The sequence below is a fragment of the Pongo abelii genome, chromosome 5, assembly GCF_028885655.2.
Source record: "Pongo abelii isolate AG06213 chromosome 5, NHGRI_mPonAbe1-v2.0_pri, whole genome shotgun sequence".
Taxonomy (NCBI): Eukaryota; Metazoa; Chordata; class Mammalia; order Primates; family Hominidae; genus Pongo; species Pongo abelii.
In genome coordinates, this window is record NC_071990.2 from 2,687,338 (window position 1) to 2,700,024 (window position 12,687).

At 43.2% G+C, this 12,687-nt stretch overlaps 1 protein-coding gene across 2 annotated transcripts; it reads right to left on the minus strand.

Annotated features, from left to right (window-relative positions):
* Nucleotides 1–1,784: 1,784 nt before the first annotated feature.
* SERPINB1 (serpin family B member 1) lies at nt 1,785–11,395 on the minus strand. Of its 2 annotated transcripts, none has more exons than XM_002816354.5 (7): nt 11,235–11,395; nt 9,844–10,019; nt 7,993–8,130; nt 7,327–7,444; nt 5,560–5,702; nt 5,308–5,475; nt 1,785–3,483 (listed from the first exon to the last, which is right to left on the minus strand). In XM_002816354.5, the coding sequence occupies exons 2-7, from the start codon at nt 10,009–10,011 to the stop codon at nt 3,079–3,081; spliced, it is 1,140 nt and encodes a 379-aa protein (XP_002816400.2). In that variant the 5' UTR covers nt 10,012–10,019; nt 11,235–11,395; the 3' UTR covers nt 1,785–3,078. The 2 variants fall into 2 exon arrangements, with proteins under 2 accessions (XP_002816400.2, XP_009239666.2); XM_009241391.4 differs by lacking the exon at nt 11,235–11,395 and adding an exon at nt 10,647–10,972.
* Nucleotides 11,396–12,687: the final 1,292 nt, after the last annotated feature.

A 12,687-nucleotide genomic window follows, 5' to 3' on the forward strand; every position in this document is an offset into this window, starting at 1 on the left:
AAAAATTAATAATTAATAATAACTCAATAAATATAATATGATTCTGCTCTATCTCTTCTCCCATTAAGCATCTTCTTATTGACTACCTTGAGTCTCTTATCCTCCATTTTGTATTTTCCATTCTTTTGCCTTTTGAGGTTTTATTTATCATATTAGTCTTTCTGGAATAAACTATGAATAATTTCTTTGAACTTTAAAATTCACAAATTCTCTCTTTAGCCATCTAATTTTTTGTTAAATCTTATCTATTGAGTTCATTTATTATTGTATTTTTGAGCACTGGAATTTCTGTCTTATTTTTATTCAAATATGCAGTGTCTCTTTTAAGTTTCCAATTATCTGCTGAAATGTTAAACCTTGTCTTTAATCATCTTGATCATAGAAAGCAGTGTTCTTTTCTAGTTTGTATGTGACAATTCTAATATTTGGAGCCCCTGTACTGGTGTTTCTATTGTCTATCTTTTGTGCTGATTTTAGTTTACATTGTCATGGCTCCTCAACTGTCCAATTATCTTTGATTATGTGCTGGATATCATATTATAAAAGCTGATGATAAACATGATTTGAGGTTTATGGGTAATTTTCCCCAAAATATGATTTTTGTTTGCTTCTGCAATATGCCGATGGATAGCAGCAAACCAGGATGAAAATAATCTACTTCTAGGGATTGGAAAGTTCTGGGCTGTTCAATGACTTATAGCAGGGCTGCAGTCTGAGCTGACTCTGTCATACTCATAGGGCATAGCTCTTAGGATGCCAAACAAAAGCAGAGGCAGTATAATGGGGCCCCCACTCTTGACAGGCTCAAACTCTGTCTACCACTTCTCATTTCCCTCTTCTGGACTGGCAGATGGCCCTGGGGCAGAAGTGGCCCCAATTTCCAGATTCACCTTTCTGAATTTCCAATTTGTTCTGGATCTTGGCCCAATAATTCTTTATGTTCAGATTAGCCCTCCCTTGCCTTTGGGCTGATGCTTGTTATATTTGTTTGGTTTTTAATTGTCTTCAGAGGCCTGAGGTAACTATTTCACCATTACATAAATTAGATGCTCTCCACATAAAATACGAATTGGATTCTAGTCTCTGCCCTGGAACTCACCAATTGTTTTGACCTTCAACAATTTACTTATAGTCTGTAGGCCTGTTCCCTCATACACAATTTGAGCAGGCTCACTTGGACCCCTACAATTCAGTTTCTACACAATTAACATGATTACTCCAAATCAGAGTGGATTTTAGGATGAGGAACCAAAAGAGAAGACTTACAGAAGGCAGTGTTTTTCCTATAAGTAAGACAACCTGGAATATGGTAAGTATTTTAAGAAAGGGGGCCGGGTGCGGTGGCTCACGCCTGTAATCCCAGCACTTTGGGAGGCCAAGGCGGGCAGATCATGAGGTCAGGAGATCGAGACCATCCTGGCTAATGTGGTGAAACCCCATCTCTACTAAAAATACAAAAAGATTAGCCAGGCCTGGTGGCGGGCGCCTGTAGTCCCAGCTACTCGGGAGGCTGAGGTAGGAGAATGGCATGAACCTAGGAGGTGGAGCTTGCAGTGAGCCGAGATTGTGCTACTGCACTCCAGCCTGGGTGACAGAGCAAGACTCCATCTCAAAAAAAAAAAGAAAGGGGGGGAAAAGAAAGTTTGTTGGCAAAAGAGTTTCTAAAATGTTGTTGTTAACATGTGGAATTCCTCTCTACCAACAATGTTGTAAGGCCAAGAATCCCCACTTGTAGTCTTAACATGTCTGGGATAGGGACAATAAGAAGAGGCCTGAGACCAGTCTGGCTTGCAGAATCCTGGGAAGTTTTATTAATCCATGATGCTCACTATCCTCGTGGGAGCAAGAAAATGCAGCGTTTCAAGCCCCATTCAAAGAACTACATTTGACAAAGTTTTATATTATTCCAAGAGCCCCCACCCCATCTCCCCACACAGCCTCGCACAATGCCATCTTATTGGCATAACAACGTGTATGGACGAAGGAAGTCAAGAGCCTTAATCGGAAAACACATGAGAAGGCCAGGCATGGTAGCTCGCGCCTGTAATCCCAGCACTTTGGGAGGCCAAGGTGGGCAGATCACCTGAAGTCAGGAGTTCAGGACCAGCCTGGCCAACATGGCAAAACCCCATCTCTACTAAAAACACAAAAATTAGCCAGGCCTAGTGGTGCATGCCTGTAATCCCAGCTACTCAGGAGGCTGAAGCAAGAGAATCACTTGAACCCAGGAGGCAGAGGTTGCAGTGAGCCGAGATTGTGCCACTGCATTCCAGCCTGGGTAACAGAGCAAGACTGTCTCAAAAAAAAAAAAAAAAAAAGAAAGAAAAGAAAAGAAAGAAAAAAGAAAATACATGAGAAGGTGGCTAATAGTAAAACCTCTGTTCAGCAGTTTATCTTACTACATGGTTATTTTTGTAGACTCTTGGCATCTTTTATCCTAAGACACCCAGTGCCACATGAACTATATATTATACATAAAGAAGAACGAAAAAGGGAATGCAGGTTATAACTACTGGCCCTTTAATTGAAGAGTCTAAAAACTAGAGGGCTGTGACAGAATACTAATTCTGCAGAACAACGGACAGAAACGTCAGGCAAGGCAAGTTTATCTTCATAACCTGGGCTCTCAATTGGGGTGCTCTCTTATATTTCAATTGAATATCTGTTTTTAAACCTCCCTTCAACAGTCAGGCTGTCTGTCTATTTCGTGGCTTCTAAAATCCTAACTGCAAAATAAATGACCATCTTATCATGTTTTCCCATGGCTATCAGGAGGATATAGCAATTTTATAGATTACTACAAGGTCAAGAATCTACACATCTAATGTATGCTTTTCTTCCTCTTTACTTGATGCATTCCAAAGCAACCACTGGATTTTTTCAATGTAAAAAAAGAAAGATACCTGCGCCAAAATTCCTGGGTGTAAACAGCCAACAGAGCCAAACTTACAAAGAAAATGAAAGATTTGTTTCTGGATAGTGGTTTTATTGGTAAAGATATAAGACATATTGGCTCTATTAAAAACTCAGGTAATAAAGCACTAAGCTTGATTTTTGTATTGCTACAGTCTCTTTCTTCTAAGGGGAAGAAAATCTGCCCAAGAACAGAATGCTACCTGAGGAATTGTGCCGGATAAAGAAAAGGAATGGATGGTCAGCAGTGAAATTTTCCTCAGGCATCAACATGCAGAAGGTGGCGATGCCTGCTGTGGCAGCTGCCGCCTCTGTTCCCTCTTCATTCACTTCCACAAAGGACTTGTGGACAATTTTTGATATAAAAATATCTCTGGCTCCTGACATGCCAGACAGATCAGCCTTGCTACTGTTAAAGAGATCCTGCACACCTAGGCGGGTGAGGTCAGAGTTGAGGGTGTAACTCTCTTCCAGTTTGAACCTGGGCAAGCTGACATTAACTTCAATGAAATCGAGATTCTCAGGTTTAGTCCACTCATGCAGCTTTTCCAAAGTCAACTGTCCCTCAATCTGCAATTAAAATGAGGCGAAAGAAGAAGTGATATCAATTTTACTTAAGTAAGGCAATAAAGTATTATTTGAATCAATGGACCCATAATATCAGTTGCTAGTTAGTTTCCTTCATGTTTTGTGCCAAAACAGATTCCATTTGGAGCATTTTATTTCGTTCTTGCAATTGATGAAATAGGGCAGAGGTGGTGTTCCAAGTTATCAAAGGTTCAAGGGACTTTGTACATTGGGTCCATCATCCACTCACCCACCCATCCACCCATCCATCCACCCATTCACCCATTCATCCACTCATCCATCCATCCATCCATCCACCCAGCTACCCAGCAACACAGCCACCCATCCAGCCATCCATTTATTCACCTATCCACCCACCCACCCATCCAACCATCTATCCACCTATTCATCATCCATCTACCCATCCACCCATCCATCCATCCATCCATTCACCTATACACCCACCCACCCATCCAACAATTTATCCATCTATCTATCATCCATCCACCCATTTACTCATCCACCCATCCACCCATCCATCTACCCATTCATCCACCCATCCATTCATCCAGGGTTTACTAAACCCCTACCACATGGATTACTGTGATAGGCCGTGACAGCTGCTATTACGTCCAGATTGAGTAGTGCTAGAAGAAATTTAAAACATTTCTTCTGTTTAGTCTGAATCCCACTGAAGCTAAAGTAATATCTAATAACTTTAGCTCCTAGGTAAAAATTTAAAAGGCAGATTATGCACTGGATCTGGTTCCTCATCTGAAATGTGATGTGGACATTACTTATATCTACCTTATAGATTGTTGAGAGCATTAAATGAAATGATGTATATAAAGCGCTTGGCCCATAGTGCTACATAAATGTCAGCTATTATCATTACTATTGTTATAGCTATTGGACTAGAACAGAACCATCACTCTACTTGTTCTAATGGTGCTGATAATTCCCTTTAAGAGGCTAGAGATTTTCACTTTACAATCAGAAAAAAAACTAATGCAAAAATACAACCGAAAGAAAGACCACATTGATTTTTATACAATGTATTAAAAGTCTGTACCTGCAAATGATTAATATTAGACCCACTTCCTGATAGCAAGTTTAGTTGGGGAGGAGACAGAGAGCACAGAGCAGGCTAGAGTCCCTACATATAATGGAAACCTCATACAAAGATCATATTAGTAAATAGGCCTAATGTGTCACATGAGGCTTTTTCTGTCTTGTACCCATTGAAAATTTAATTCACTATCTATATGAATTGTGATGAGAATGAACAGTGTAATAATAGAATTTTATGGTACATGATGAAGATATATGCTACACTATTTGGGGCTTCTCAATCTTTTTCCTCAGTAAAACAATCCTCATCTTACTGTAATTTCCTCTAAAGCTAATTCAAGAGCCCTTCCATGGGCTGCCACTAACCAGTATTATATTTAGTATAGATCTTTGATGACCCCATCACAAGTGTCCACTGAAAGTAGCTGGCCATCTTTCTTGAAAAATGAAACGTTAGCCGGGCACAGTGGCTCACAGCTGTAGTCCCAGCTACTCAGGAGGCTGAGGCAGGAGGATTGCTGGAAGCCAGGAGGTCAAGACCAGCCTAGACAACATAGTGAGACCTTGTCTCTATAAGTAAATTTAAAAAAAAATTAACTCTGGGCTTTAGTGTAGTAAGTGTTGATGGGCTACATTTACAAAGGAATGACAAACTACTGGAAAATGCACCATCAGTGAACACTTAACAAGCACCTACCTACCATGCGACACACACACACAAGAGAAACCACAAAGCATGAAGCCCAGGAGCCATACCTTCTTCAGGCCCGTGGACTCGTCCTCAATGTCATCCGGCAGCAGGATGACCATGCTGAGCTCCTTGCCTTGGTAAGGCAGTTCCAGCACACGGCACTTAAGGTCCTCGATGTAGCCATATGCAAATTTTTTCTTCTGATACATCATTTTCACAGTTTTTCTGTCTTTCTGAACAGTTTTAAAAAATCACTGAAATTATTCTCTGCATTCCTTTAGAGCAATGCATGACTCTGTACAGTTACCTCACCTCACCTTATTCAGTCTGAATGGTGCGTCCGTCGTGGCTTCTTTCATGAATTTATCCTGCCAGTTTCCCTTGAAATAGATGGCATTTACTAGCACAAGTTTAGTCATGTTATCAACCGTGCCCGAAGCCAACAGTTCCGGAATTTTCCCTAAAAAAAATCAAGTTAGTGTTAAAAAAATCCAAACTGGAATTCCAAATTTGAACTGACAATATATTAGCACGGAAATGCAATTCAAATATATACTTTCTACTTAATTTTCATTTAACAAGATATTAACTTAGGAAAGCCCTACTCACTAACATGTCTCTACTTTAAATATAACAACCTGTGGGGCAAACCAGGATGACACACAAACTTCCCACAAAGGACTTGACATTTTAAACAATTCATATGTGCCGAAAGACTAAAGGCAGGAAAATTCTCCTTTTCTGGACTGTATGATAAACAATGAGCCTTATTTTGTAACAACCATTCTTTTTTAGAAAAAAAAAATTCTTAATGACGATATCTTTAGTCATCAGTAAATCACTTCTTCAAATCACTCAGTAGATGCCTACTCTCACAAAAAAAAGGTTTAAACAATATCCAAAAGGCAGAACAAGAGCAAGCATGGTGGCGCACACCTGCAGTCCCACCGCTTTGGGAGGTGGAGATGAGAAGATTCCTTGAGCCCAGGAGGTCAAGGCTGCAGTGAGTCACGATCGCACCACTGCACTCAAGCCTGGGCGACAGAGCAAGACTCTGTCTCTTAAAAACAAAAAACAAACAAACAAAAAACCCAGCAGAACATACTCCATGGAAATAAAGGTCACCTTGGTGACCACAAGTATGGCCGGGAACAATTCCCATAATGGAAGACAGGCCTTCTGGAGTGGGTTGACTAATACAGGACTATGTAAGAAGACAGATGTAGTAAAGAAATAAATTGCACCCTAAGAGCAAGTCAGTCCCCACCTACCACAACTGTTTTACTGGACAAGATGTTGGCAAAAAATTTATGACCACAGTAGTTTGTGAATATTGATTTCAGGTATTTCCATGAAATTCCAGGACATTTCTTTCCATATGAGTATTAGATAACTTTTGGCAGGCTGGATTGTCCTCAAAATTTTAATTCCTTTTTTGCTGTATTCAGTGTTGGTTTTAACTTCATTTTTTATTTTTTATTATTTTTATTATTTTTTTTACGATGGAGTCTCGCTCTGTTGCCTAGGCTGGAGTACAGTGGCATGATCTTGGCTCACTGCAACCTCTGCCTCCCGGGTTCAAGAGATTCTCCTGCCTCAGCCTCCAGAGTAGCTGGGATTACAGGTGTGTGTTACCGCACCCGGCTAATTTTTTTGTATTTTTAGTAGAGACAGGGTTTCATCATGTTGGCCAAGCTGGTCTTGAACTCCTGACCTCAAATGATCCACCCGCCTTGGGCTCCCAAAGTGCTGGGATTACAGGCATGAGCCACCGTGCCTGCCAATGTTGGTTTTAACTTTGAAATGTAACTTTAAAAGTTTTGGGGAGCTGATGAGAAAAAAGCATTTAGCTGCTTGAGTTAAATCATGTTTAAGTTTCCACTCTGGTGAGCTTCTAACATGTGAGAGCTGTCCAGCAACGTGCAGTGCAGAGTTCACGCACCGGCAGCGTCCTCTGACGGTAACCACGATGTGCGCCAGGACTGTGGGAGCTGGGGAGGGAATAACTGCAGGTGGGGAAGGCGGACTGAGGAAACGAATGACATGACCAGCGCATAATGATTCCATTCTGCCCAGGCTCTCACCTTCTGTCTGTCCTTTGACCCACTGGTTTATGGTCTTCCTTGCATCTTCAGAGGCATGCTGAAAATCCACACTGGCCAGGTCAGCACCATATGTTTTCTGAGTCGAAGCCAAGAACTCCTATTAAAAAAAAAGAAAAAGGAAATATATATATCTCCTACTACATATAGAAATTGTTTTCTAAAATCCTGAAAAGCAACAGAAATTGTCCTAAAAGGCTACAATTCCATGTAACACAAAATTTCTAACTTTTATGGTTTTTCTTATAGTAGTAAAAATCATTTAACATTAAATTTACTCTCTTAGCCATTTTTAACTGTGCATTCCAGTAGTGGTAAGCCTAACCCTTATACTGTTGTTGTTATATAAAAATTACCACTGTTTTCTAAACTTTGACTAAGATTTCACAAATACCGATTGTCCTCTTGCTTCAGTAAAACCTCCAGGAGCTATCTTTTCACTAAAAAGACTGTAACACAAAATCACCATGTCAATTAAAGTTTGCATTCTGTCATGTTTGCCTTCTGTATTGTTTTTGCCATGTTTGCCTTCTGTATTGTTTTTCTGAAAGTTTACAAATATTAAAACTGAGTTCCATGACTTGATTGTGCTGGAAAATATCTGCACTGTCTAGTGGGGTTTTAGAATGTGAAGGGCAAAGTACTTACAGGAAGGAAATTGTAAGTTTTCTCTCCATATAATCTATTAGCAAGTTTCAGAATATAAGACGCTCCACGTTTGTTGATATCAGCGTTCAGACTCTGGAATCTTGAATGAACCTCTTCAACCGTGTTGAAATGAAAAGTCTAAAATAAAGAAAAACTTCTTTCTACAACCATTTATTTTGAAACTATAAAGTGATTTCTTGGTGTTTCCTTCTATCAGATTAAATTAATGTGTTTTTATTACTAATTATTGGTGATCCCAAACCCAATACTTTATTAATTTGTCATTGCAGAACAAACAATGGGAAATCCAAAATTTATGGCTTTGTGAGACCGAATGATTACAACTTTAGACATTGCTTTTACATCACTCTTTGTTATACTTACAGTTCCACAAATGTGGGTGGTTAATACACTAAATATTTATATATGTCTGCCTTTTCCAAAGAAAATAATAAATGGTATGTTCATGTTTATATTCTGTATCAAATGTAATTTTACTGAAAGTTCTCAGAAATAAGCAGTAAAAATAGGATTCATCCTCTATTCAGAACCACAAAGATAGTACGGACTGAGGCTTTTGAAATTTTATTACCCTATTAACATCGGCAACTCACTTATTTTAAAATAACTTCCTTAAACTTAACATTCTGGCAAAAGTTTAATTCCCCATGTATCAGTTACAAATCAAGAGGCCCTTTGTGGTTTTATGAGACCTAGGCTGGTTCCTTTATGATTAAGACACAAAGAACAAAATTGCATTACTCACCGAGATATGGAATGTTTGCACTGTGCCTATGCTCCATCTGCTTTAATGGAAATGGGGGAGGAGTCCTTAAAACTATTCTTTGCTGAGGTTTTAAAGTCCCTGGAAAGCCTCAAGCTAGGAACTGATATAACCCAGCAAGAAGCAACTGACAATTAGCAACAGAGGTTTTTTTTCTAAATGGATTTTTAAAAAATCTTTAAAATACTTTCGTATCTAAAGCGATGAGTAATAGAAGCTTCGCAGCCCCTTTAACTTGAATCCCGGGCTGCACCTTGCCAAGGAACAGGTGCAGTGTAATTTGCGGCAGGTATGTTAGAAAAGCCTCCGCTTTTACTACTCCTTTCTGCTGGGCTTCGACAGAGAGAGCTAGAGTTCTCTTCTCAGAATTAAAGAGTACCAAGCACAGAAGTCCCCTCCATGTCCATTAAGGACAAGAAGGAAGGCTGGGCAGGAGAGTGACCTGTCACATTGCCAAGGGCTGGGTCCTGCTCCTGAAGCTGCTGGGTCTCCCCCTCGCCTCCCCTGCAGGGCCTGCTATACACAGCCCACTGAACCATGCTTAGCACCCTGGGACTACAGAACCACAGGGTCACTTTTTCTCTTTTCCTTGCAAAAAAGCAATGCCACTATCTCCACTATAATGCATTCCCTATGTCTTACTCCTCTCATTATGCTTGAAAATAGTGTTACATAACAGGCAATATTTATGAGTTGCATATCATCATATGCAAAGCAAAAACTGGAAGCTGCTAGCTCAGGAGGATGTAGTATGGCTTTCAGGAAAGCTGTCAGATTCATCCACTGGAACAGAGAAGCCTCGCCCTGCAGGGATTTTTGTCAGCTTTGCTCACTGCTGTCTCCTCAGCAATAAGAAAAACAGTTCCTGGTATGTGGTAGGTACTTAGGAAAAACCTGATGATGAATGAAAGCCTGCATACAAGTGTGACTTTTCTGAAAGTCTGATCTCATAAAAATGCAGTTTTGAAAACACACTGTAAGAGCTCAAAAGCACAACCTTTCCCTACAGACTGTCCATTCGTAGGGAGATGGGAGGAAAGCAGACCCTTTTTGATGTTTCTGCTGACCTTGGACAGCTGTGCTGCCGTGTTACCTCTGGTCCCCAGAAAAACCATGGCCATAGCAGATGAAATGCTGAAGGGAGAGATGAAGATGTTTCCAGCCGGATTGTTCTCACTCAACGCCAGGAACAGGTCCAAGGCGAAGCGGGTGTTTGCTGAGCTCAGCTGCTCCATGGTGAAAACTGCAACAAAGAACAGGGTCCCCATGGTGCCCACTGCCCACGCCAGCCGATTAGGCAGCACTATTTCTCCAAAAGCTTCCTCAATTTCTGCCAACCACCCTGTGGCATCCTGGATCTTGTACTTTCTCCCCGCTTTTTTATTCCAGCAGGGCAAGAACACTTTCCCAGGCCCACAAGTGTGGGACCATTCTGGCCAAGGACTCAGCAGTTACAGGGGATTTTAGGGCACCCAGGGTGCCCTAAAGGGCTCTGACCTTGCAGACAGGTGAGTCTGGGGGTGGGGTGCGGGTAGGGCAGGCCCCAGCCACCCCAGCTTTAGCGGGGTGGGAGGACTCACCCAGCCCTAGGTCCTCCCAACCTCTGTGTGGGAGCGCACGTGCTTCTGAGCCTTTGATTCAAGTCTCTGATTCATTGGGCAATGAATCCATTGCCTACCTTCACCTGAACTAAGAGCATTCATTGTATCAGAGACTCAGCTACCTACTATGCATTAAAACTCCAGCAAAGGTATCACTGTAATTATTATAATAATATAATTCTTCCTTATTTTTGAGATTCAAAAGGTATAAGAGGTCCAGTGCCCGAAGTCTCAGAGCCGGTGTAGGATGTGCCAGTTTGGAAACCCACCACAGTCCAGGGTCTGGCGGTGCAGCATCCCATCCTCCACCCACTAGCCCGTCTTGATCTCCACTCTCAGAGCCCTAATTTCCCCCAAGGACAGGCAAAGAAGAACTGTGCTGGCTGCTCGGCATGTAAAGACAAAGCTGATTTCTCCTTGTTGTGAAATCGTCTCTAGAATCGCACAGGGCTCCTCCTCTCTCTCCGTGCAGCTGCAGATAGGAGCCGAGGCTTGGCCCTGGGCTGCCTGGAAACTGTCACAAACAGCTCTTGGAGGAAGGGAATTCAGGGAGAAGGGACAACATTCTGATCTCAGGTTTCAGTCTTGCCTTCCGCCTGCATCTGCAGTCCTCCCTCCCTCGCAGGCTGGCCCGGCCTGTACCCAGGGAGGGGCGGGGGATCAGAGGTCGTCTGCCTCAGACCGGGCGCCCGGAAGGGATGGGGGCGCGAAGCTGGTGGGGAGGTGGGGTGCAGGGAGCTGCAGGTCTGATGGGCCTGAGCCTGCGGGGTCGGGGGTGCTGGGCTGGAAGCTGAGCGAGGGAGCCTGGCCTCTCCCCCCAGCCCGCCCCGCGCCACCGCTCCGTGGCCCGGCCTTACCCGATAGGCCGCCGAGGCACGCTCCGGGCTCCGAGCTGGGTGCGAGGTCTGGAAGGAGGCACCAAGGGCCGCTGCCCTTATAGCATGCGGAAGCGTCACCCGGGCCAGCAGCCGCCCTTCCCTAGGAGTCAGAGCTCCCGAGGTTGCCTAAGTGGAAGCAGAAGTGAGCGTGGCTTCCGGGCAGCGCCCTCCTCGGGGGAGCGGCGCCTTTCTCAGTTCAAAGCCCTTCCCGAATCTCTGGCAAGGACCTGAAAAGCTTTTTCTTACTAAGGTGTGAATGACTGAGACGACATATTGTGACACCTGTTAGAGGGCAAATGACTCCCTTTGAGTCCCATCTATATTGGGAGCTTTCTTTGAGAGAAGGAAGCAAATTTGGGGATCTTGCACGGGGAAAAATAGGGCCCCCAGAATCAGATAAAACAGAACCAGTTCCAAACACCTGCTCCCTATTTCCAAGATGACAGCTTGCTGCTGCATCCTCAATGGTGGAAAGTGGAAGGGCAAAAGGGGCCAAATCTCATGTGAAGTCTCTTGTATAAGGGGCTAATCCCACTCATGAGGAAGGTGCCCTCATGATCCAATCACCTCCTAAAGGCACCACCTCTTAGTATTGCATTGAGGATTGTTTCAGCATGAATTTTGCAGGGAACACAGACATTCAAAGCATAGCATTCTGCCCCAGCCCTCCAAATTCATGCCCTTCTCACACACAAAATGCATGCATTGTATCCCAGTGGCCCCCAGAGTTCCAGTATCAACTTTAAAATGTAAGTCCAAAGTGTCATCTAAATATCTTCTAAATTAGAAAGGCATAAGATTCAAAGTACAATTCATCCTAAGTGAAATTCCCCTCCAGCTATGAGCCCGTGAAATCAAATAGGTTACATGCCTTCAAAATACAGTGGTGAGACAGGCACAGGACGGACATTCCCATTCCCAAAGGGAGAAACAGGCAAGAAGAAAGGAGTATCTGGTCCCAAATAAGTCCAAACCCAACAAGGCAAACAGCATTAAATCTTGGGGCTTCAGAATAATCTTCTTTGATGCTGTGTCCCCCATTCCGAGCACATGGGGGTGGGGACTGGGTCCCCTAGGGTCCAGGGGACCCACTCCCATGGATTTGCCAGGTACAAGCCATGCAGCAGCTCTCAGAGGTTGAGGTCTAGGCTCTCCCAGGATAGACTTGCATGCTGGTGGCTGTACAGTTCTGGGTTCTCAGGGACAGCCCTGTTCCCACAGCTCCACTAGATATTACCCTAGTTGGGGCTCTCTGCAGTGGCCCCAATCCCACTGCTCCACTAAACATTGCCCTAGTGAGGGCTTTCTGCAGCAGCCTCACCTCAGTGACAATTCTCTGACTGGGCCCCCAGGGTCCCCAAGACATCCTTCAAAATCTAGGTGGAGGTGGCCGTGTCTCCACAGTTCATGCACTCTGTGCACCTGCAGAGTT

Coding starts and splice junctions, on each gene's coding strand:
- SERPINB1 (XM_009241391.4), bottom strand. CDS start 10,674: ATGCTGCACCGCCAGACCCTGGACTGTG. Junction 10,020..10,646: donor CCGCCAGACCCTGGACTGTG/GTGGGTTTCCAA, acceptor TCTTTGTTGCAG/TTTTCACCATGGAGCAGCTG. Junction 8,131..9,843: donor CGGCAGCACAGCTGTCCAAG/GTCAGCAGAAAC, acceptor TCTTTATTTTAG/ACTTTTCATTTCAACACGGT.